This window comes from Ictalurus furcatus, chromosome 14 (genome assembly GCF_023375685.1).
Source record: "Ictalurus furcatus strain D&B chromosome 14, Billie_1.0, whole genome shotgun sequence".
Lineage (NCBI taxonomy): Eukaryota > Metazoa > Chordata > Actinopteri > Siluriformes > Ictaluridae > Ictalurus > Ictalurus furcatus.
The window spans coordinates 6854882-6879558 of NC_071268.1; the positions used below are offsets into that span (position 1 = coordinate 6854882).

The window sequence follows — 24677 nt, forward strand, 5'->3', positions numbered from 1 at the left end:
ACGGATAGATGGATTGATAGATGGATTGATAGACAGACAGACAGATAGATAGACAGATAGATGGATAGATAGATAGATAGATGGACAGATAGATAGATAGATAGATATATTTTGTTAAATGAGTGTAAGTTGTCTGGGTTTTTTGGTTTCCTCCCACTTTAAAAATAACTAACCTGCTAGTGTGTGGATTGGCTACTCTAATTTACCCCTAGATGTGTGTGTGTGTGTGTGTGTGTGTGTGTGTGTGTGTTCGTGCGCAAGGCGCCCTTTGATGGTCTGCCGTGTATTTCGGCCTCACTCCCTGTGTTCCCGGATCCACCGAGACTGTGATCAGGATAAAGCACTTTCTCAGGACGAATGAATGAATGAATGAATGAATGAATGAATGATGGATGTTAAACATAGACGATCTATAGAGGCAACAAAGTTATTTGATGAAGGATTTCTCAAGAATTCAGGCACAAACACTTTTAATTGGTAACTCAGAAGAACAAAGCAAACGACTTGGTTAAAAGAAAAGAAAATAAATGAAAGAAGATGTAATGTCTGTTATCCGGGGTAAATGTAAATATGTCGGAGTAATTCAACTGTCAGGTAGATGAGTATCTTAGCCTGTCACCATTTGTGAGCAAAAATGATCAAATCTGATCAAAATGATAGTGCCGCCTGTCGGTCGGAGATAGAAACGTTACACTAATCAATTATTAATGTAAAAAAGTGTAAGTGTGTGGGGGGGGAGACTTTTACTTTGAAATCGAATGTAACGGTGCAGCTCGATGGAGGGCGCTTTATCTCCCGTATTTAAACACCAAATAGGCTTCAGCACTGCGAGTGTGTGGACTGCTGAGATTTATACTGCTGACTACTGAAACACTGTGAGTCTGATCACACATTTATTCCTGAGATCTGTTCATACTGTGTGTGAGTGTGTGTGTGTGTGTGTCTTGCTTTGTATTGATCAGACTGACATAGAGTCAGGATTTTCTCTCTGTCTCTCTCTCTCTCTCTCTGTGTGTGTGTGTGTGTGTGTGTGTGTGTGTGGATCTGTGATGTGGCATGCGGTCATACAGCTGCTCAAATCAGATGCACATCTGGATTATTTGCAGTGTTGCAATAATGCTTTTCAGGGATGGTGTACATAGTGTTTTACACACACACACACACACACACACACACACACATCTGTCCATTCAGGAGCATCTTTGTGTAACCAGTACGGACTGGTCGCGCGCGGCCCTGCACCATGTTCACGCTGCAGGTTATTGGGGGTTTAAATGCAGCAGATGGATGTAGAGTTGCTCTTGATGTAGTTTGTTATTATTTCTGGGGCAGTGCAGTGTCGGTCATGTTGCATAACGCACGCGGCGGCAGGATGAATCCGGAATAAACCGATATTGTTTTGCAGTAATATCAGGGTTAATGTGTAGCGCTGTGGGGAGCACATGCAGAACCGCAGCACGAGTTCAGTGATCAAAGTTCATTTTGCATGGAAATCCTGCTGTACTGTGTGTGTGTGTGTGTGTGTGTGTGTGTACAGTTTCTTCTAGCAATTACTGATTGCATCATGTCATAGCAGAAATATTCAGAGAACAAGTAAGTGAACCTCAGTGCAAAGTCTAACACTAACACCTCCCCCTTAAAGGTGCAACAATCAATATTCTTTATTCTTACTAGTACACATCATGTGGAAAATGATGTAGAAATGAGTCAAAAGTAATGATTTAAACAGAAATGTCAGAAATGTGGAACAAAGGCGGGGGGGGGGGGGGGGGGGGGAAGCTGTTTGTGAATGTAAAAACATCTGCAAAGTTTCGAAAATCAAAGCGCAGGACAAACAGAGTTACGGACTACGTTTACATGGACAGCAGTAATCTAATTATTGACTTTATTCTGAATGAGACAATATTCTGATTAAAGGTGTTTACATGAGTCGCTTTTAGAATATTCCTTTCATGTTCCTGTTTAACATGTTATAGAACATAGATCGATTAACGTCACACGTCATTACGTCCCCACGCCACGCCGTCCGACGTTCCCTCCAGAATTTCACGTATCGACATACAGTTCGTTTTCGTTATGGAACCGTATACAGTTTTGGGTGTTTAATTTTTAATTTTACGAAAGTTTCAAGTGGAGTTAATTATTCATCATGCTGTACGTGCTGCTAGAAGCCGACTGCTGGAAGCCGTGGGCTGTGCCCCAAACCGCGTACTTACCTACTATATAGGTGAAATACATGTATATCTCCTACTATATAGCAGGTAAGTACGCGGTTTCGGACGCAGCGGTGCTCTCTTGTTTGCCGTCAAACGGTTGAGCATTGCCATGTGTACATGTCCAGTCGCAAAATGCGGTGAAAACTCCCACACGATGTTAATAATGTGATTAAGGTGTGTGCATGTCTGTAATGCACGTCGATAATGCGACTAAAACCGGAGTACTCCACTCGTGTTAATTTGATTTGTGTTTACTTCGAGTATGACTTTAATCGGATTAAGGTCATCAATAATCGCTGTTTACATGCTAGTTTCTTAATCAGAGTATCGTCGTAACGGTTAACACTGGATTATTGTTGTCCACGTAAACGTACTGATTGACTCCCAAAAGAAGGAACCGATTCTGAACAGCTTTACTTCCTATACTAACCTACGTAGGTTTGTAACAAAAAGCCACGCCTCTGGTCTTCATCGGCTGCTCGCGAAAAGACAGAGCTGAAACTCGTTATGGCAGTGGGCGTTTCCTTTTCTGACACACGCTGACAGCAGTAGACCAATCACGACAGACTGGGACATCTGACCAATCAGACCAGAGTATGCTCTCGGAAAGGAGGAGCGAATGTATATACAGTACAACATTTAAAGAAGTGCCACTTTGTTTACTGTTGATGGCAGATTATTTGGAGCACTAGAATGCAGCATAACACCAGTTTTAACCACATGATGGGTTAATGAGCTGACGAGTTATGTGTGTTTGAGCAGCTGTGCAGTGACTTGGGTTTCTCCAGGATGTGTATTACGACTGAAGTGAATCTACAGCTGATCTATTTTTTTGCCCTGCGTTGATTGAGAAATGAGTTTGCATGTGACAACAAACTATTAAAATACTGTTTTGTTTGCCATCGCTTCTTCATAAGCTACTGTATATTCTGGCTCGGCTGTTAGATTTGTGTTAGTCACATGTTTGTGGTCACAATGTTTAACTGAAAATCTCAATATGTACCTTTTTATTATTTTTAGTACTAGTAATTTATTCAAAACGGTGCATAGTGTTTTCCCAATGCTTCAGTATTTACTGTACCTATGTAGAGTGTACCACATAGGCATGTGACAGTATTACATTCTCTTGATATCTTTTACATGATAACATATTCGAAATGAAACACATGGTATTAAAGATGATTGTTTGAAGTTTTTAAACAAACGACGTCACAATTCCACTGACAGTTCGGGACTTCGTTTAGTAGCATGTGTCATTTGCTTACTCCTGTTTATTTACCCAGTAAAGAAACATGGCATTTATTTATTTATTTTGGACAAAATCCTCAACTAAACTTGTAAAGTCAGGTCAACTCCTTTAGCAAAGAGACTTAAATTGTGTTTGGAGCAAATGTGAACGTTTCCTTGCTGGAAAAACAAGTCGAAATGGAAAAAAAAAACCCAAAACCACACAAGTCAGTAAGGTACTACTTTCAGCACAAATCTATGTTCATGCACTTGATTATTGTGATATAACCATATTACAGCATATCAGGTCATTATTAATACTGAATGACAGACAGTGGATTTATATAACGGAACATTTCTGATTAATGCACTAATGCAGTTAGGCTTTAGGACCTTATGTTTTAAATAATAAAAAAATAAATACATAGAAAACATACAATACAGTACAACATGCAAATACGATGATCCTGCACACACAGCGGAAATTTATTCTGTCTCTTACTATTACTGGATTCAGTATTAAAACAATTTTGTTTCCCACTTTTGAGCTGATTTTGTCAAACAGATGAATAAAAGACTTACTTTTACCTGTAAAAAGTAGAAAGTACCTTTACTTGTATTTATTTACACAGTGGTGGCCCTGAACTATTTGGCACGCTAGGCGAAATTTTCCAGTGACACTCACCACCACCACCAACAGCAACAACCACCTGCCAAACAAAAATATTTGAAAAGCACAAACAAATTTCTGCATGTCATTACACATACACATTGTGTTCATGTTTTTCAGTGTGGCATGAATTCTTTTCCAAACCTCTCCTCTCGACCAACCACATATGCACTTGTCTCCTGATCATAAATATATTAGGGATTATTATGATTATACAGGGTGTCCCTAGGGGAAATTAACACTTTTTAACAAAATGTCTTCCAACATGTTTCATACTTAGTTTATATTTTATATATATATATATATATATATATATATATATATATATATATATATATATATATATATATATTCTTTTCCAGATAGCCTTAAAGAATGCTTTTGACAAAAGAAGAATGTATTGAAATCGAGAATGGCTGGCTCGGGAAGCTGTCACAAGGTTGCGATGGACTTTTAACAGGAATCATGGCAAACACATAACACACGACAATGATACCAAAATTATTAACAAATTCAAAAAGACTGGAAGTGTTGTGGACCAACCAAGAAGTGAAAGCACACTAACTATCTACTGACGAAGGCACAACCGACGAGGTCCCTTATGTATGGAGCCTTTTGGACACCTTTTATTTTCATCGCTTAGATTGAGCCATTTCCCCCAGCTTTTGTAAAGTAGCCATTTCTAATCCTCTGATGTTGGCATTTACAGTCCAGTCAGCACACCTTTTTGTCCAAACTTCTGGAGAAATCTTTTGTTGATTGACAGCTCTGTGTTTTTGTTTGTTTGATTGTTTGTTGAACTTTTTTTTGGGAGGGATTTACAAGCATGATGGATTTTCGTGTACAGCATAGTACAGAATGTTCTTTGAATGAGAATACATTGCTCAGAACGTGTTTCTGTTTCGTTACTGTTAGAATTCCGTGCACTATTTGATACTATTAACAATAATATTTATAATATCTGCTTGAAAACAGTGAAATGAACCGGTTCTTGCCTGGTTTAGTTATTTTGACAGATCATTACCTGATTGTTTAGGCTATGGAGCATTACCATTGCTTCATAGCCTAAAAAAATCATTTGCATTTCTTCATAGCCTAAAAGAGTGAATTGTGGTGTCCCACATGGTTTTGTTTTAGGCCCCCTTGTAATGTTTCATAATCTTGGCTTTCCTTTCTATGCTGACTAAACACATTTATCAGTCCAGCCAGATTCAGGAGAAATAGAAGACTGTGTAAATGACATTTTAAAAAAAACAAACCCACCTTAATAATAATAATAATAATAATAATAATAATAATTTTCTTTTGCTACATTCGAATAAAACTGAAATACTGATGTTGGGTACTAAGTCTGCTCACAGTAAGGTTGCTAGAACGTTCATCCTAGAACTTCTAGGACGTCTATTCTGTGGAAGCTGAGGTGTAGCCCTTGCTGCTGGTTTATTATTTGATTCCCATCTAACTAAAATAACTAAAACAGCTCATTATCATCTGCAAAACACAAGACATACGCTAATCCTAAATACATGCTTTCATAACTTCTAGGATGGACTATTTAATGTGTTGCTTTCTGGCTGGCTTACTGCCGCTTTAAGAAAGCTTCAACAGCATGCATTCTTACCGAAAAAGAAAGTCAGAGCACATTACTATGACATTATTTTAGTTCTTGCTGTGCTCCTGAAGCAGTATAACCCATCTTGAGCACTTCATTCAGCTGAGGCAGGTCAGCTCTTACTCCTGACAATCAATCACAGCTGAGGCAATCAAAGACATCTCGTACATTGCCCCTAAACTCTGGAATAGTGTTCCAGAGAGCATGAGGAACATCGTGTAACTTTTTAGGTGTTTTTTAAAACCCACTGTACTTGTTCCGTTTTTCACAATTTTTGTTTAATAGCTGAACGTTCTGGCTTCCTGAAACATACCTCAAACAAATTAAATGAAATTGTCATTGAGTCAATCTGCCTTTCCTGAAGAAAAGCTTTAGCACTCTTTGCTCTGTGGCGAGACGCATCATCATCTTGAAGAATGGCTTCATCACCAAACCTTTTTTCTGTCGATGTAATGAGAAAAGTGTCCAAAATTTGTTAAGGAAATGATTGCCATCTAACCCTAACCTGACATGTAGCCCCATATCATAAATGAGTGGAAATTTTATTGTTTTCTTCACGCAGTCGTCTTTATATGTTTCGTTAGAACAGCACCAGACAAAATCTCCAGCATCATCTCCTTGGCCAATGCAGATTCGTGATTCATCACTGAATATCACTTTCATCTGATTCTCCACACTCCATGATCGCTTCTCTTTAGTCCACTGTAACCTTGTTTTCTTCTGTTTAGTTGTTAGTGCTGGTTTTCTTTTGGCTTTTCTATACGCAAACCAAATTTCACTCAGCTCATATCTTACAGTTCTGTCTCAAACACTGACTCCTGTTTCCATCCACTTGTTTCTCATTTGTTTTGTTGTGCATTTTGTATTGTCAAGGCATATCACTTTGCGTTTTCTATTCTGACGCTTTGACGTCTTCCTTGGTCGACCCGTATATGTTTTCCTTTTATAACCTTCCCATTTTGTTTATACTTTTATAATTTTAGACACAGCTGACTGGGAACAACTGGCCTCTTTTGCCATACTCCATGTTGGAGTTCCTTCTTGAAGGAGTTTTATAATGCTTTCCATTATTTCCATACTTTACAACTCTCTTGTTGGGGCCATGTTTCCTTTCGATAAGTCCAAGCTTAAGGTGTGTAAGCACTGTAAGACTTGTGCTGGTGTTTGTTTTAGAAATGCAAATTACAAAGAGATTCCATCTTTTTTTTTTCCTCTACTTGATCTGGAAAAAAATATGCCATTAATTAAACTACTTTAATTGAACTTGTTTGAGGTATGTTTAATGAAGCCAGAATGTTCAGCTATTAAACAAAAATTGTTTTGTGTCATATTTACATTTACATTTATTCATTTAGCAGACGCTTTTATCCAAAGCGACTTACAAATGAGGAAATGCGAGCAAAGCGATATATCAAGCGGAGAACAATACAAGTAGTGCTACTATACAAGATCTTTTAATTGAGTTCTAGAAAAGCAAAGTGCGCAGAGTAGAGGTATAAGTGCCAGAGTAATTTTTTTTTTTTTATTTAAAAAATTTTTTAGGATAATGTGGGGTTGGCGTTTTAGGGGTTAGTTAAGTGTTCACGGAAGAGGTGGGTCTTTAGCCGTTTTTTGAAGATAGTGTCTGGATTGAGGTTGAAAGTTCATTCCACCACTGAGGGAAGTTAGTGTGATGTCATATGTGTGCTTTATTTAAGCACACACTCATATGTGTGCTTTGTTTATTTGCTATGAAGTAAAAAAAAAATCCGGATGAACATCCTCTAAGTGTGCTGATTCCATCATTTGTGCCAGGTTTCATTGCACATTTTGAGACTCGTGTTAATTCTTATTTATTGGTTTATTAGTGATTCCAGATGGTTTTATTAATGTGCCGTTATCGTTAATACTCCTCATACGCATGAGCACTCCATATGAGAGAAAAGCAAGCAGCCTTTTCTCAGTCGTTTCCATAGCAGCGCAACGTGCTGATTCAGGACTTCACTAATCCAGGCGAAAAGCATGACAATGTATTTTTAGTCCGTGTTATTTTAGGACACAGACAGTTGATGTTACCAGCGTGTGTCTGAGAATTTCCCAAACTGAGCTTTTTAGCTTTGGACCCTGAGGCTTTTGATGGCCGGGAACTGGAACGAGTTTAACCTGCTCTTCCTCCCTGAGATGTGAGTACAGCAGCGCTTCTCTTACACTCCTGTTCCTCTGTAGGCAGCATGGCGGCCGAGCTCTCCACCTCGATAAACATCAAAGAGCCTCGCTGGGATCAGGGGACGTTCGTGGGCAGAGCCAAACATTTCTTCACCGTCACAGACCCACGCAACGTTCTGCTGTCTAACGAGCAGCTCGACAAAGCACGCAGGATCATACAGGATTACAGGTAGTGAAACAAATCCACTAGTTCCACTAGCTTCTGTGGAACTATATTTAAAGTGTGGGTATTCTCTCTGGGGGAAAAAAACAAAACACAAACAATTTGTAGCTTTTGTGCATAGTTTCACAAAATGTTGCATGCTTATCATTTTATGTCATGCATATTTTAACTTTTTCCCTCCCTCTTTGCTCCCAGACAGGGAGTGGTGACTCCAGGTCTGACAGAAGATGAGCTCTGGAGGGCCAAATACGTTTTTGACTCTGCGTTCCATCCAGACACGGGTGAGAAGATGCTGCTTATCGGCCGCATGTCCGCTCAGGTGCCCATGAATATGACCATCACCGGCTGCATGATGACCTTCTATAGGTGAGCAGAACCAAGGAAAAGGACCACTCGAGAAAACGTTGAATCGTGGCACAATAGATGTAATGTGGAGTATTCCTGTTTTAGTCGCGTTATCGATGTGCGTTATAGGCATGTACACATTTTAATCACACTATTAATGTTATGTGGGAGTTTTCACCACATTTTGCGACAGGACACACACACACACACGGCAGTGCTCAACCGTTTGACAGTAAACAAGAGAACATGGCTGCGTCCCAAACCGCGTACTTAAGTACTATGTAGTAGGAGAAATAAATGTATAAATGTATTGGTTGAACACTAACAACACTAACAACTAGCATAGCAAGCAAAAACTAAGCTAACAAATGAACACTAACAACTAGCATAGCGAGTAAAAGCTAAGCTAACCAATGAACACTAACAACTAGCATAGCAAGTAAAAGCTAAGCTAACCAATGAATACTAACAATTAGCATAGCGCGTAAAAGTTAAGCTCACAAATGAACACTAACAACTAGCATAGTGAGTAAAAGCTAAGCTAACCAATGAACACTAACATCTAGCATAGAGAGCAAAAGCTAAGCTTACCAATGAACACTAACATAGCGAGCAAAAGCTAAGATAACCAATGAACACTAACAACTAGCATAGTAAGCAAAAGCTAAGCTAAGAAATAAACACTAACATAGCGAGTAAAAGCTAAGCTAACCAATGAACATTAACAACTAGCATAGTGAGTAAAAGCTAAGCTAACCAATGAACACTAACAACTAGCATAGCGAGTAAAAGCTAAGCTCACAAATGAACACTAACAACTAGCATAGCGAGTAAAAGCTAAGCTAACCAATGAACACTTGTGCGGCAGACTTGGAATGAACAGATGTACAGGTGTTCCTATTAAATTGGCCAGTGAGTTATACATATTCTGTCACAATTAATCACACTGAAAGTGTTACACTATACAGCCGGTGTACTATAGACTTGTGTGTGGTGGTGGTGGTGGTTATATAATCCCCAAACTGATTCAATACGTGAATCTTTCTTTTTTTTAGGACAACCCCAGCAGTTCTGTTCTGGCAGTGGATCAATCAGTCCTTCAATGCAATAGTCAACTACACCAACCGCAGTGGTGATGCTCCCATTACAGTAAAGTGAGTGTCTGTTTCATCAAATCCTCGCAATATATTTTGGCATTATTACCCAGCCCTAATCTCCTGTGTTCAGTCAGCTCGGCACGGCGTACGTCTCAGCCACGACGGGAGCGGTGGCCACGGCTTTAGGACTCAACTCGCTCGCAAAGGTAGCGTTCTTCAGCAGTGTTTCTAATCTCATTCCTGTGTGTGTTTACACAGATCTGAGCAGAGAAATGATTCAGCAGCTAGGGCTGGTGTAAAAGCAGGCTGGTTTTATATAAACGCCTGCATGCCGTAACACGTGTGTTACATTTTCATACGTTTCACCTCGGGCCAATACAGGGAGAGAGGGGCAAATACAGATTTCAAATTAAGGCCCCAAGAAACTATTTGCTTCTTTCATTTCTCTCTGCTGATGGATTATTTTATTGTTTCTCACCAGAATTTCTCCTCTTTCAATGGAAAGTGGGTGGAGCTTAGAGAAAGCTTGCGTAAGCTTCATTCATTTCAATGTAGATTTCAGCAAAACTGTGCATTAACACTTTTTCTTTGGGCTTAGCAATCTAGTGTGTGAAAGCTAAGCTGACAAACAACAACTAACATAGCGAGTAAAAGCTAAGCTAACAAATGAACACTAACATAGTAAGCAAAAGCTAAGCTAAACGAACACTAACATAGCGAGCAAAAGCTAAGCTTACAAACGAACACTAACTTAGCGAGCAAAATCTAAGCTTACAAGCGAAGACTAACATAGCGAGCAAAAGCGAAGCTTACAAACGAACACTAACATAGTGAGCAAAAGCTAAGCTTACAAATGAACACTAACATAGCGAGCAAAAGTTAAGATAACAAATGAACACCAACATAGCGAGCAAAAGCTAAGCTTACAAACGAACACTAACATAGCGAGAAAAAGCTAAGCTTACAAACAAACACTAACATAGCAAGCAAAAGTTAAGCTAACAAATGAACACTAACAAGCAACATAGCGAGCAAAAGTTAAGCTAACAAACGAACACTAACATCGCGAGCAAACATTAACCTAACAAATGAACCCTAACAGCTAACATAGCGAGTAAAGACTCAGCTAACACATGAATACTAACATAGCAAGCAAAAGTTAAGATAACAAACGAACACTAACAACTAGCATAGCGACCAAAAGCTAAGCTAACAAATGATCACTAATAAGGAACATAGCAAGAAAAAGCTTAGCTTACAAATGAACACTAACATAGCAAGAAAAAGCCAAGCTAACAAATGAACACTAACAAGTAACATAGCGAGCAAAAGCTAAGCTAACAAATGAACACTAACATAGCGAGCAAACGCTAAGCTAACAAATGAACACTAACATAGCGAGCAAACGCTAAGCTAACAAATGAACACTAACAAGTAACATAGCGAGCAAAAGTTAAGCTAACAAACAAACATTAACATAGCGAGCAAACGTTAAGCTAACAACTGAACACTAACAACTAGCATAGCGAGTAAAAGCTAAGCTAACCAATGAACAATAACAACTAGCATAGCGAGCAACAGCTAAGCTAACAAATGAACACTAACCTTGTGAGTAAAAGCTAAGCTAACAAATTAACACTAACAACTAGCATAGTGAGCAAAAGCTAAGCTAACCAATGAGCACTAACAACTAGCATAGTGAGCAAAAGCTAAGCTAACAAACGAACACTAGCAACTAGCATAATGAGCAAAAGCTAAGCTAACCATTGAACACTAACCTTGTGAGTAAAAGCTAGCACGGAGTAACAAGCGAGCACTAACATAGTGTATAAAAGTTAAGCTAACACTCAGTACCTTTACATGGACAACAATAATCCAATATTAACCTGATTAAGACAATACTCTGATTAAGAAAATACTATGTAAACATGGTACCTTAATCCGATTAATTGCCTTAATCTGAATAAACTCATACTCGAAGTAAACACAAATCGAATTAAGACGTGTGGAGTGTTCCTGTTTTAGTCGAATTATCAACGTGTATTACAGACATGTACACACCTTAATCACACTATTAACGTCATGTGAGAGTTTTCACCGCATTTTGCGACTGGACACGTACACACACGGCAGTGCTCAATATTTTACGGCAAATAAGAGAGCACGGCTGCGTCCCAAACCGTGTACTTACATACTATATAGTAGGAGATATACATGTATATAATAGATGAAATACATGTATCTCGGCTACTATATAGTAGGTAAATACGCGGTTTCAGACGCAGCCTATGGCTTCAAGCAGTCGTCTATTTGCATGTACAGCATGACAAATAATTAACCACACTTGAAGCTTTCGTAAAAATGTGAAATAAAGACACACAAAACTGTATACGGTACCATAACGAAGACGAACCGTATGTTGATACGTGAAATTCTGGAAGGAACGTCGGACGGCGTGGCGCGATGATGTAATGACGTGTGCTGTTAATCGATCTATGTTCTATAACATGTAAAACAGGAACATGAAAGGAATATTCTAAAAGTGACTCATGTAAACACCTTAATCACAATATTGTCTCATTCAGAATAAAGTCAATAATTAGATTACTGCTGTCCATTTAAATGTAGTCACTAAGCAAGTGTCAGCTAACTTAATGAGCACAGCATACTGTAATAAATTGCGTAGGATGAACGATGGTGATTCCTCTCGCTCGTGCACTTGTGTTTAGTTCTGAGTGAGGTGCGTGATACATTCAGTATAATCAGTTGAAATATTGTTAAGATAGCTGTCAGTCAAGCTGATGTTCATTAGAATATAAGGCCACGCCCATTCCAGCAGCTCTCATCTGTCCACTGTGTGAATTCAGCTGGCGTTTACGCTGCATTTTTATCCCGTTTCACTTGTTGTTCGTGAATGATGAATATAACACTTCCATACTAATGTAACATTATTAATATAAGTTCCTCTGTGAATCTCCAGTGCAGCTGTTAAGTCGGTGGTGTTTTTTTTTTCTTCCCCAGCACATCTCTCCACTTGTAGGACGCTTTGTGCCATTTGCTGCTGTAGCTGCTGCTAACTGTATCAACATTCCATTGATGAGGCAGAGGTAAACATGTCATGTTCGATGTGCAGACTTTCCAAACGGCAAACAGCCGGGTGATCGAGAGTCACGAGTCTGTGCTGTATCTCACTCCCAGAGAGCTGAAGCACGGCATTCCAGTCATGGATGAGAACGGGAATCGGTTAGGGGAGTCCTCAAAAGCGGCGCAGCAGGCAATCTCACAAGTCGTGATCTCCAGAATCCTCATGGCCTCTCCTGGAATGGGTTCGTCTCAGTCCATAGTTTTACACAAGTCCTGTGTGCTTCCTTGTAGACTGAGATTCAGTATGTTTACATGGACAACAATAATCCGATATTAACCCGATTAAGATGATGCTCTGATTAAGAAACTACCATGTAAACAGAGATTATTGATGACCTTAATCCGACTAAAGTCATACTCGAAGTAAACACAAATCGAATTAAGACATGTGGAGTATTCCTATTTTAGATGCATTATGGAAGTGTATTATAGATATGTAAACACCTTAATCACACTATTAACGTCGTGTGGGAGTTTTCACCGCATTTTGCGACAGGACACGTACACACACGGCAGTGCTCAATTGTTTCACTCCAAACAAGAGAGCATGGCTGCGTCCCAAACTTACCTACTATATAGTAGGTGAAATACACGTATATATTGTGGGTGAAATACACGTATATAGTAGGTGAAATGCACGTATATAGTATGTGAAATACACGCATATAGAAGGTGAAATACACGTATATAGTAGGTGAAATACACGTATATAGTGGGTGAAATACACGTATATAGTAGGTGAAATGTACGTATATAGTAGGTGAAATACACGTATATAGAAGGTGAAATACACGTATATAATAGAAGAAATATACGTATATAGTGGGTGAAATACACGTGTATATATAGTGGGTGAAATACACGTATATAGTGGGTGAAATACACGTATATAGTGGGAGAAATACACGTATATAGTGGGTGAAATACACGTATATAGTGGGTGAAATACACGTATATAGTAGGAGAAATACACGTATATAGTAGGAGAAATACACGTATGTAGTGGGTGAAATACATGTATATAGTGGGAGAAATACACATATATAGTGAGTGAAATACACGTATATAGTAGGAGAAATACACGTATATAGTGGGTGAAATACACGTATATAATGGGAGAAATACACGTATATAGTAGGTGAAATACACGTATATAGTAGAAGAAATATACGTATATAGTGGGTGAAATACACGTGTATATATAGTGGGTGAAATACACGTATATATTGGGAGAAATACACGTATATAGTGTGAAATACACGTATATAGTGGGTGAAATACACGTATATAGTAGGAGAAATACATGTATATAGTGGGTGAAATACACGTATATAGTAGGAGAAATACACGTATATAGTAGGTGAAATACATGTATATAGTAGGTGAAATACACATATAGCGGGATAAATAAACGTATATAGTAGATGAAATACACGTATATAGTAGGAGATATACACGTATTTCTATATACTATATAGTAGGTAAGTACGCGGTTTGGGACGCAACCCACAGCTTCAAGCAGTCGTCTATTTGTATGTATAGCATGACAAATAATTAATTGCACTTGAACCTTTCGTTAAAATTAAAAATGAAACACCCAAAACTGTATACGGTATCATAACGAAGACGAACTGTATGTCGATACGTGAAATTCTGGAGGGAACATCGGATGATGGCATGGGGACGTAATGACGTGTGCCATTAATCGATCTATGTTCTATAACATGTAAAACAGGAATATGAAAGGAATATTCTAAAAACAACACACGTAAACACCTTAATCACAATATTGTCTTATTCGGATTAAGTTCAATAATTAGATTATTACTGTCCATATAAACGTAGTCACTGATAAACTGAGTGTGCTGTAGTCTGAGTCTGAGTCAAAGATAACTCAAGCATGTGTTTCTTCCATTTTTTTTTTTTTTTAGCAATTCCACCATTTTTAATGAACTCCCTTGAACAGAAAGCATTCCTGAAGGTACATCTTTGACTGATTTTATTCTTGATTATTTATTTAGCACCCCACTGTTCACAGGGTCGGGAGGGTTACTTTAAAAATGCAATACGTTACAGTTATAAATGACTTCATAAAACATGTCATCAGTAACGTAATCCAAGTATCACAATATGAAAGTAATGTAATCTGATTAGTTTTGGATTTCTTCAAGGGTAAATATGTAAATAAAGTCAAAAGAAAAGCAATACTTGTATTTAGAGATTATTTTAGAGCTTAAAAACCATATTCAATATTTGGATTTGTTTTAATAAAATTAATCACTGTCCCTGATGCGGGTTACATTACATCACATAAGCTAGGGTGACCATATTCTGGTTTTCCAAAAATCTTTTTTGTTGTTGTTGTTGTTGTTGTTGTTTTTTTTGTGTGTGGGTTTTTTTTTTGGGGGGGGGGGGGGGGGGGGGGGTTCTTAATAGCGTTACTATGAATGCAGATTTTAGTACACTGAAAAAGACACACTATTAGCCTCACATAATTGTTTTCACTCTGCCCACATTTGACATTTTTTCCTACATTCTTTTGAATGTGCATGCAATAAAATTAAATTTCAGCTGCCATGAGTGTACCTTCTACCATCATGTACACATTTGAATGGCCATGTAATATGAAGCAATGTGATAACATGAAATGAAAAATGACATTATATGGCCGTAAGCATTGTTTCGAATCAGGACAGCTGTCATTTGCTGCTATTGTCAAGCAACTGCTTGACGTCGTACACAACAGCACTTCACCATCGCACGTTCACTGGGAGTGGGCTTTAGTTTGAGAGGCAGGAATATTATAATCGACCAATTGGTGTGCGAGAAGTTGGGAATTACAGAGCAGGGTTAAAGCAATGCAAATATGCACACACACGATGCCGTATTGGATCACAAACACATCATAATGAAACTAAAGCCGAATCCCGGACATTTTCTCAAACTTAGCTGCTTTTTTAAGTCCCGATAAAGAGGACGTGTCAGGGAAAAAGAGGACGCATGGTCACCCTAACAAAAGCATTTCAGAGAACAATTTTTGTTCATTTCTACCAAATTAACTTTGCGTAAAATGTATTTGCGCATGCACCAGGAGGTTGCTCATGTGAGTCACGACTGGCGAGAGAGAACCAGAACTATAATCAAGCAGTTGTTTATATTGTATTATACCAAAAGATTAATTTCTTTGGTTTTAAATGGAAAAAATTGTAATCCTGATAGTATTCCTATTTTTTACAAAATGTACCTGTAATCTGATTACTTTGTTTTTTGTAAAGGATTACAGTTACCAGTTTTATGTATCTGATTATGTAACGCGTACTCCGTCACTCCCCAAGTCTGACTGTTCATGACTATAGCCATGTCTCACATGTTTGATCTGAGCATGCTCAGTCTTCATGTCCCATACAATAGACAATATAGAAACTGTGCGCTAACGACAGGCTTGATTTGCTTTTCAGAGGTTCCCGTGGATGAGTGCACCCATTCAGGTTGGCCTGGTGGGGTTCTGGTGAGTTGCCAGAGTTGAATGGGTGGTGTATTAAGCAGCTATTTACAGCCCTTGTTTGAGATCTGTGACCTTTGTGACCTCTGGAAATGTTTTTTTTTTCTTTCTTTCTTTTTCTGCTCAGCTTGGTGTTTGCCACTCCACTGTGCTGCGCCCTGTTCCCACAGAAGAGGTGAGAAAATAAGAGCTGCTTTAATTTTTAAACTCTGCAGACTTCCAGTTTAACGTTTCGTTTCACAATAAAAGCCCCCGACAAAGACCATGTTGAGCAGTTTCAGTTTACCGAGAAATGTAAAATGTTTCCATGTTTTGTCTTAAAAAAAAGAAGATAGTTTGCAAGTGTTTTTCAAAGAAAAAATATCAGATGTACCAAACAACATGGGTTAAAAAAATCAATAGTAAATTAGAAACCGATATAGAAAATTAGTTGTAAGTTAACATATGAAATTGATAAAAGTGATAAAAATTCTTTTTAACAGAATTAACAGAATGTATTGAATGTCCATTTTCATAAATAAATAAATAATTACACTTGATTTCTATATTTTATATTTTTATATTTTAAATAAATAGATGATTTTTATTATACAAAAATCTAATTGACTTAAACACACAGGGTTTATAATGAAGTTCAATAGTTCAAAATGAAAACTTTTAATCTCACTGAAATTTACTGAATTTAAATTGACTGTTTTTATTTTTATTGTTATTTATTGTATAATATTTTATTTTAACAATATGTTATTGTTATTATTGTATAATATATATATATAATTGTTATTATTGTATAATATTTATTTATTGTTTTAAAAGAAATACTTTTAAATTCATATATTATCCTTTCAGTATATTACATTTATATATTACATATTAATCATTTTATTTTAGAGTTGTGCATGGGGGGGGGTGTCATGCGTTATGCATAATAACTAAAAATCATAAAATAATAAGTGAAAGTGTGGATGTTGAAATCTAACTCAAATAAAAGTGGAAGTAGTGAGCCAAAATTATACTTAATTATAAGTGAAGATTAAAACGTTTCAACACTAAAATGGACTTTAAATATTTATGAGCATAAAGTAAATTATTTCAACTCGACATTTCTCCCCCCAAATATATCACTTTGTACCAATGCTCAATTTTATGTCATGAACATCAGCAGTTATAAATTCTCATTTCTCATAAGTTAATTTGTATGAAATTGAACAAATTCCCGCCTCATCACAACATTTGTAGGGTTTTTGTGCAGGTTGTAAAAAATAATAACGACACTTTAATGTATGAGTAACAGAAACTAACAGGCAGTCCTTGAAAGAAGATGATTGGTTGTATTTATACAGTAGTGAAAAACTGGCCGTGAAAACTTCTAGAGAAAAATAATGAGCGATGAAGTGTGGTGCGGCCTGACGTGAAGCGGAAAGCGCAAAACTCCTCTGTCCTGAAGACTTTCCTGTGGTTGAAAACTCACTCAGAGTTACAATGCTCTGACACTGGATATATACTATTATACTATTATTATACTAATAATCTGACTTCGATATATACGTCTCCTTACAGAAAACATCAACATACAATTACATAACCAAAAGTTTGTAGACACCTGACTATCACACCCATATGTGGTTCTTCCCCAAACTGTTGTTCCCTAAAAAGCTGGTATCAATGAAACACGTTAAATAATAACATGTTTTTAAAATCTGTTTATTATTAGCCTTAGATACTGTAGACTGTAGTATTATATGATTCGTTCGCTATACAAGTCCCGTACGTACTCTACGTGTTACTATAGAGATGCTAATATCAAGTGTGCAAAATACGAATATGAAATTTTAATTACAGTCAGAGCTGCTGTCATAGACTCTTTTTATGTGGAGAGCAATAATCTAATTATTGACCTTATTCTGAATAAGACAATATTCTGATTAAGGTGTTTACATGAGTCGCTTTCAGAATACTCCTTTCATGTTCCCGTTTTACATGTTATAGAACATAGATCGATTAACGTCACACGTCATTACGTCACCACGCGATGCCGTCCGACGTTCCCTTCAGAATTTCACGTATTGACATACAGTTCGTCTTCGTTATGGTACCGTATACAGGTTTAATTTTACGAAAGCATCAAGTGCAGTTAATTATTTGTCATGCTATACGTGCAAATAGACGACTGCTTGCAGCCGTGGGCTGCGTCCCAAACCGCGTACTTACCTACTATATAGTAGCTGAAATATGTGTATACTATGCTATATAGTAGATAAGTACACTGTTTCGGACGCAGCCGTGCTCTCTTGTTTGCCGTCAAACGGTTGAGCACTGCCGTGTGTGTACGTGTCCTGTCACAAAATGCAGTGAAAACTCTCACACGACGTTAATAGTGTGATTAAGGTGTTTACATGTCTGTAACGCACTTCTATAATGCAACTAAAATAGGAATACTCCACATGTCTTAATTTGATTTGTGTTTACTTCGAGTATGACTTTAGTCGGATTAAGGTCATCAATAATCTCTGTTTACATGCTAGTTTCTTAATCAGAGTATCGTCTTAATCGGGTTAATATTAGAATATTGTTGTCCATGTAAATGTACTGACAGAAACCGATTCAACACCCGGTGACCAATCAGAATCCAGCATTCAACGTCAGAATCCACAGAATCCACAGTTTGCCTGAATCGTTAGATTCTTTCTTATTAGTGACAAGTAAATGAAAATGTATTATGATGAAATAAGAACAAACGTATTAATCTTCGTTGACAGTCAGAAAACGTAAACGATACTCTGAATCCAAATATAAAATTTATTTATTTTTATTTATCCTTTTATTTAACCAGGAAGATCCCATTGAGATATCGCAGTCTCTTCTCCCAGGGAGACCTGGTCAAGATGGCTGCACATAGAGTTTCACATGGAGATAATCACAGAAAACAATACCCATAGAAAACAGTTAATGAGAGTAAAATCCAGAAAAGCGCGCACAAGGCTCCTGTAACACCGTTTCCAAAAGTCGTTTAAAAGTACTCAGAGGTGGCAATATCTCTAGTTTAACTAGAAGAATAATCTGTGTGTGTGTGTGTGTGTGTGTGTGTGTGTGTGTGTGTAGCTCGATGGCCGTGAGCCGTCTGGAACCCGAGATACAGGAGAAGATCCGCTCAAGTCACCCGGGAGTGGAGAGAGTTTACTTCAACAAAGGATTATGAGAAGGAAAAACTCGTCTCCTCGCGACACAGCCATAAACTCCCCGCTCATCTCATCGTGTTTTTACAACGTGCCAAAGTTCCGTTCCTCCGTCTCTCCTCAAGGACGTCCCGACTCAGCTGTTTTGTAAGATGTCATTCCTAGTGACGGTATTTAATCAGGAGAATATTTTGGATGGTGCAGGTCTGTGCTAGTGTACTTAAGTTAGAAAAGACTCTTTGTCTGAAATGGTGCTCTTTCTGATTGGCTTTTTTTTTCCAAATGTATTTTTATTTAGTATTTGTTGATTACAGTGCAGTATATATGTACTTGGATATTTAGATTTTTTAGTCTCTTAGTCTCCACTTTACAGCAGATTGGATTGGAATTGAACCATCATGATCCATGCTAGCTTTAAAAAAAAACACAAAAAAAACAAGCTTCAGCATTTTTTAAACGCCATTTCTGGGACCAAAAACGACTTTTACATAATCTGTCAAATGGAAACGTTACGTTTAGTACTTTAGATACATTCGATGACTGTGCTGGAATTAAGTTTAACGCCAAACCAAACCATCTCCATGTGCCATGTGTAATAAGGAACAAATGTCTTGGTGTATTTTCTGTTTGTGTTTTTATTGCATTGTTGTAATTAGTAATCGATGTAATTAGGACTCGGTATCTGAATGAAAGCTGCTTTTGATTTTAAATTGCCAAAAAAATTTAAACGAATTGAAAGTTTACTTTAAAAGGTACACTAAGTAGAATTTTCCATCGATGTTCACAATATTTAGAAAAATAAATATGTACATTAAATATTTACTTTGTCACACGGTTATGGAACTCCTAAAAGGGCATGGTGTAAATGAAATTATTATTTTTTTCTTTAGGTTAATTTTTTGGTACGTGGTGCACAGCAGATTTTTAACGAAATAAAAATATACTGTGTCCTTTCACTCGGTAGTCAGTTAAATAAAATATTATTATTTAGGTCAGAAAATAAGGCATAAAATAAAAAAATAAAAGCAAAAATGAACATAGTTTTAATGGAACGTGAACAGAGTAAAATGTGAAAGATATTAACTTTTTTTTGTTGTTTTGTCATTTAACATTGAACCTTCTATTACTGTCATTCAAAATCGCCCATTTATGTCATTTTATTTCTTTTCGAACAAGATTAAAAATATTTTATTTAAAATTCACAAGTTGAACCCTGGTGCTTCAATGCTTGTGTTTGCCTTGAAGTTTAATAATAATAATAATAATAATAATAATAATAATAATAATAATAATAATAATTAGAGATGCACTGATACTAAATTTCTCAGCCGAATGCGAGACTCCTGCTTGGTGTACCTTTTAATGAAGAATCACAAGACCTCTTTTATCTGAGAACAGTGCAATTGATTTGAAACGCTGCCAAATGAGTCTGTTGCAGAGGAACTCGCCGAACCTGAGCTGTGCATTACTGGACAAAAATGTGAGATCAATAAAGAGTGAAAGATTGTGATGTCTTCAATCAGATCTGATGTATTAACATTGCACGTGCAGGGTATCTATAAAAAACGTTTTTCAGTGTTACGTAAGCTCACATTTCAGTGTGTCCCCATTAAGTGTGTCAAAGTCCACTGAAACAGCAGAGTAAGTGATAATCACAGCGAGCTCACTGTTCAATAAGACCTTGTGTGTTTGTTTGAATGAAAGTTACACACTGTTTTGAAGCGTCCAGTTCTATTGGTCTTTTTGTTCAGTACGACATGCCATATTACAAAATACAGTCCGTACAGGATGTTTGTTTGTTTATTTTTTATTGTTGTGGCCAAAAATGCTTGATTTTGCTGTAGCTTTTTTTTCCCTCAAAATTTGTGATGCATTTTGTGGAATTTTTGTGCTAAATCTTTTGCTCTAACCTACTTGAATTTGCGAAATTATCTTAAATTACACTATATACGTGTAAACTGCACGAAATTGTCTTTCGCACTCATGTTTGTTGGTAAATGAGACCTTTTAGCTGTACTCATGTTCCATGCACGTGAATCGAAGCGGGATTTGGCTGACTGCGCGTTGTGATGACGTCACGTGACGCATCTCGGCTCAAATCCGTGGCCATTTTGAAAAATTGAACGCTCCTCCGAATATTGTAGAGTTTCTTTGATTTTGCTTTCATTTCTGTAATCGCACAATCGCAAAATCCTGGAGGGACTGAAAATCATTATCTAATCTAACATTAACGACTCATTAACTACTTATTCATTAATAAATCATCATTAACAACAATAAAGTAACAACTAAGGAATAAAACACTTGTGGAGTGCTGTTATTAGAAAATAATCAGCAATGGGTTGAGTGATGCAGTTAGACATTAAGGGGAGTTACTAATAACCACATCAATAGATTAACACATTGATAATTTTCCTATAACAGCATGTTCTGAAGTGTTTTATGCTTTACTTTTTTACTTTGTGAATATAATAATGTACACACTCTCTAGTATTAATGTCTAGTTCTTGGTTTTTTGTCCTCTCTGGTGTAGTGAATGAGAGACTTTTAAACTCTTCTAATCTCTAAATGTAGCTGAGGCACTTTTGTTAGGGTGCAGACTTTAAAGGTGCAGTTTGTGTTTTTTAAAAGTGTTTCTAGACTTGTAATAAGTATATAATTTCATAGAAACATTAGCAAAACTGTGATTTGTAGTATTGCCATGCAATAGAGTTGGCTGGTTTGCTCAGTTCAGACTTTTCTGGCCCTGAAATCAGCTCCACCTCCAAATTGAACATGGCTGCTCAGCTCCAACCCTATTCTTTTAAAGGCACTTCTCGAGACATTTGTAGTTTCAACAGAAAAAGGTTTGTCACTTAACAAACTGCTCCTTTAATTTGAGGCCGTACTGTGTTTACAATTTCTTTTCAGTGAAACACTACATTTGATATACGTGTAGATTTTTTTTTTGTTTTAATTCATCCAGAGCCAGAACCATTTTCTAAAATCACACCACTAACACACCATGTTAATCCTAATTATTATTAAAGGCTTTCATGATGACTCGTAAGCATAATGTGTAAAGCTTTGCATCAGAATAATTAATGTTGTGTTTTCAGTCTGGATTTGAGCTCAGATTTTCAAAGCATTAAAAGAACGCTCAGGATCATTTTAAAACCTCAACCTAAGATCCGTTTAAACAGAAATTTGTCACGCAAGTGATAACACTACTTTACAAAGCTTTACCCTGTACTGGTGTTTGTTTCATTTTCAAAACAACGCATGTTGGTTTGTTCTGCAGCTTTGTGATCAAATTCGGAGAAATAAATCACAGAGCGAAACCAGCGCAAAGTGATGAAGCACAATAAACCAGACAGAAATGCAATATTATTAGTATTATTAAGATTATTATTGATATTTAATGGGGATGTTGTAATCTGTAGATTATTAAAGCAAATAAATTATGTTTAAAAATGTGGTCTTGCCTGTTTTTCACCTTTTTTTATGTGCATAAAGTCTTATTTTGGCAAGTGAAAGAATTGTGAATATGGGCAATGTATCTAATATTTCTCTTTTTAAAAATAATTTAAAGACTTTATTTTTGGTGCCTGATAGAAGTACATTTCCTTCCAATAGAACAACAGACAGGTAGTTTATTAGCGTGTATAAGTATAAGCTTGCCAACAGTTGTACTGACTTTAAAGATGCAGTTTGCATTTTTGAAAGTGTTACTAGACTGGTGATAATGAAGTCTTTTTAAAGAATACATTAGATAAACTATGATGCGCAGTATTGCAGTGCGATAGACCACATCAGTTTCGAAGTTTAGGAGTCAGTCTCCTAGCAACCTAGGAGGTTATTTAAACAGGAGTTTTGTCGCCTTCAATAATTTCGCATCATAACTGTTTACTTAATATGAACAATTCTGTTTCATCTTTTCATTTGGTTAAAAGTGGTTCACATTTATCCTGTTTAAAACACACCCCTCTCTTTATATCCGAGAGTGTTCTCTTTGAATTTTTTTTTGGCGCTTAAATTAGTTTAACCCCCAATCAGAACATAGCCTCTCAGTTCTGCCACTTTCAAAAATCCTTCTAGTAAAATCTGTCCACTTGGTGTCCATTTTGGGTTATTTCCATTCATGTTTGTTGTCTTGGATGCACACGCACCCGGAAATGTGATTCATTAGACCAGGCCATTTTCTTCCATTGCTCCATGGTGCAGTTCTGATGCTCACGTACCCATTGGAGGCACTTTCTGCGGTGGACAGGGGACAGCATGGGCACTCTGACTGGTCTGCAGCTACGATACCTTTCTATCAGAGCCTGCATTAACTTTTTCAGCAGTTTGCGCTATGGTAGCTCTTCTGTGGGATTGAACCAGATGGGCTATCCTTCACTCCGCACGCACATCAGTGAGCCTTGGGAGCCCATGACCCTGTTGCCGGTTCACCGGTTGTCCTTCCTTGGACCACTTTTGGTAGGTACTAACTGCATACCGGGAACACCTCACAAGACCTGCCACTTGCCCATTTTTCCTGCTTCCAACACATCAACGTTGAGAACTGACTGTTCACTTGCTGCCTAATATAATATATCCCACCCCTCGACAGGTGCCACTGTAACGTGATAATCAATGTTCTTCACTTCACCTGTCAGTGGTTTTATTTTACTGTTGACTGATCGTGTGTACGTGACACAGCCATCTGTCTGACAGTATATCTCTGTACAAGCGGTTATGAAGTTACGTTCTGTAATGTATAGCCCAATTTGAGTTATGCTATGATTTAATAAAATGTTTTGACCAATTTACATTCTTAAGATCGTTTGTAAAGCAACCTAGGAGGTTATATAAACAGGAGTTTTGTCAAAAAAGCTTTGTCAAAACCTTCAAGAATTTCGCTTCACAACTGTTTACTTAATTAATATGAAATAACAATTGTATTTTATATTTTAATTTGGTTAAAGGTAGTTTAAAACACCCCACTCTCTTTATTATATCTGAAATCGCACCTTATTCACTATGTAGAACGCTAGTTATGACATTTTTGAAGGTATAATCAGAATATCCAGCACATTCTTAAAAATCCCATAATGCACTACAGTAGGTGAGTCAATATGCTGTAGTCTAGGGGTAGGGTACAACATGCCCACTTTGTAGGGAATAGGGCGTAGGATACTGAATTTTAGACACTGAAATTTTTATTGCTGTTATTATTATTATTATTATTATTATTATTATTATTATTGTTGTTATTTCTATTATTATTATTGTTATCATTATTACTATTATTAGTAGTACTATTGTTATAAGTATTGTTATTGTTATTATTATTATTATT

General features: G+C 37.0%; 1 protein-coding gene across 1 annotated transcript; it reads left to right on the forward strand.

The window, feature by feature from the left end:
- Positions 1 to 731: 731 nt before the first annotated feature.
- Positions 732 to 22814, forward strand: sfxn1 (sideroflexin 1). The gene is made up of 11 exons (XM_053641428.1): positions 732 to 875; positions 7931 to 8099; positions 8289 to 8459; positions 9494 to 9592; positions 9666 to 9741; positions 12557 to 12642; positions 12734 to 12861; positions 14611 to 14660; positions 16138 to 16187; positions 16309 to 16356; positions 19284 to 22814. Exons 2-11 carry the CDS (start codon positions 7936 to 7938, stop codon positions 19378 to 19380), a joined length of 969 nt encoding a protein of 322 aa, XP_053497403.1. The 5' UTR covers positions 732 to 875; positions 7931 to 7935; the 3' UTR covers positions 19381 to 22814.
- Positions 22815 to 24677: the final 1863 nt, after the last annotated feature.

Bases quoted from the DNA above. Each gene is read 5' to 3' on its own strand.
- sfxn1 (XM_053641428.1), top strand. From the start codon at position 7,936: ATGGCGGCCGAGCTCTCCACCTCGATAAACATCAAAGAGCCTCGCTGG. The intron at 9,593-9,665 runs GTGAGTGTCTGT...TCCTGTGTTCAG, and splicing joins GATGCTCCCATTACAGTAAA to TCAGCTCGGCACGGCGTACG. The intron at 16,188-16,308 runs GTGAGTTGCCAG...TTTTCTGCTCAG, and splicing joins GTTGGCCTGGTGGGGTTCTG to CTTGGTGTTTGCCACTCCAC.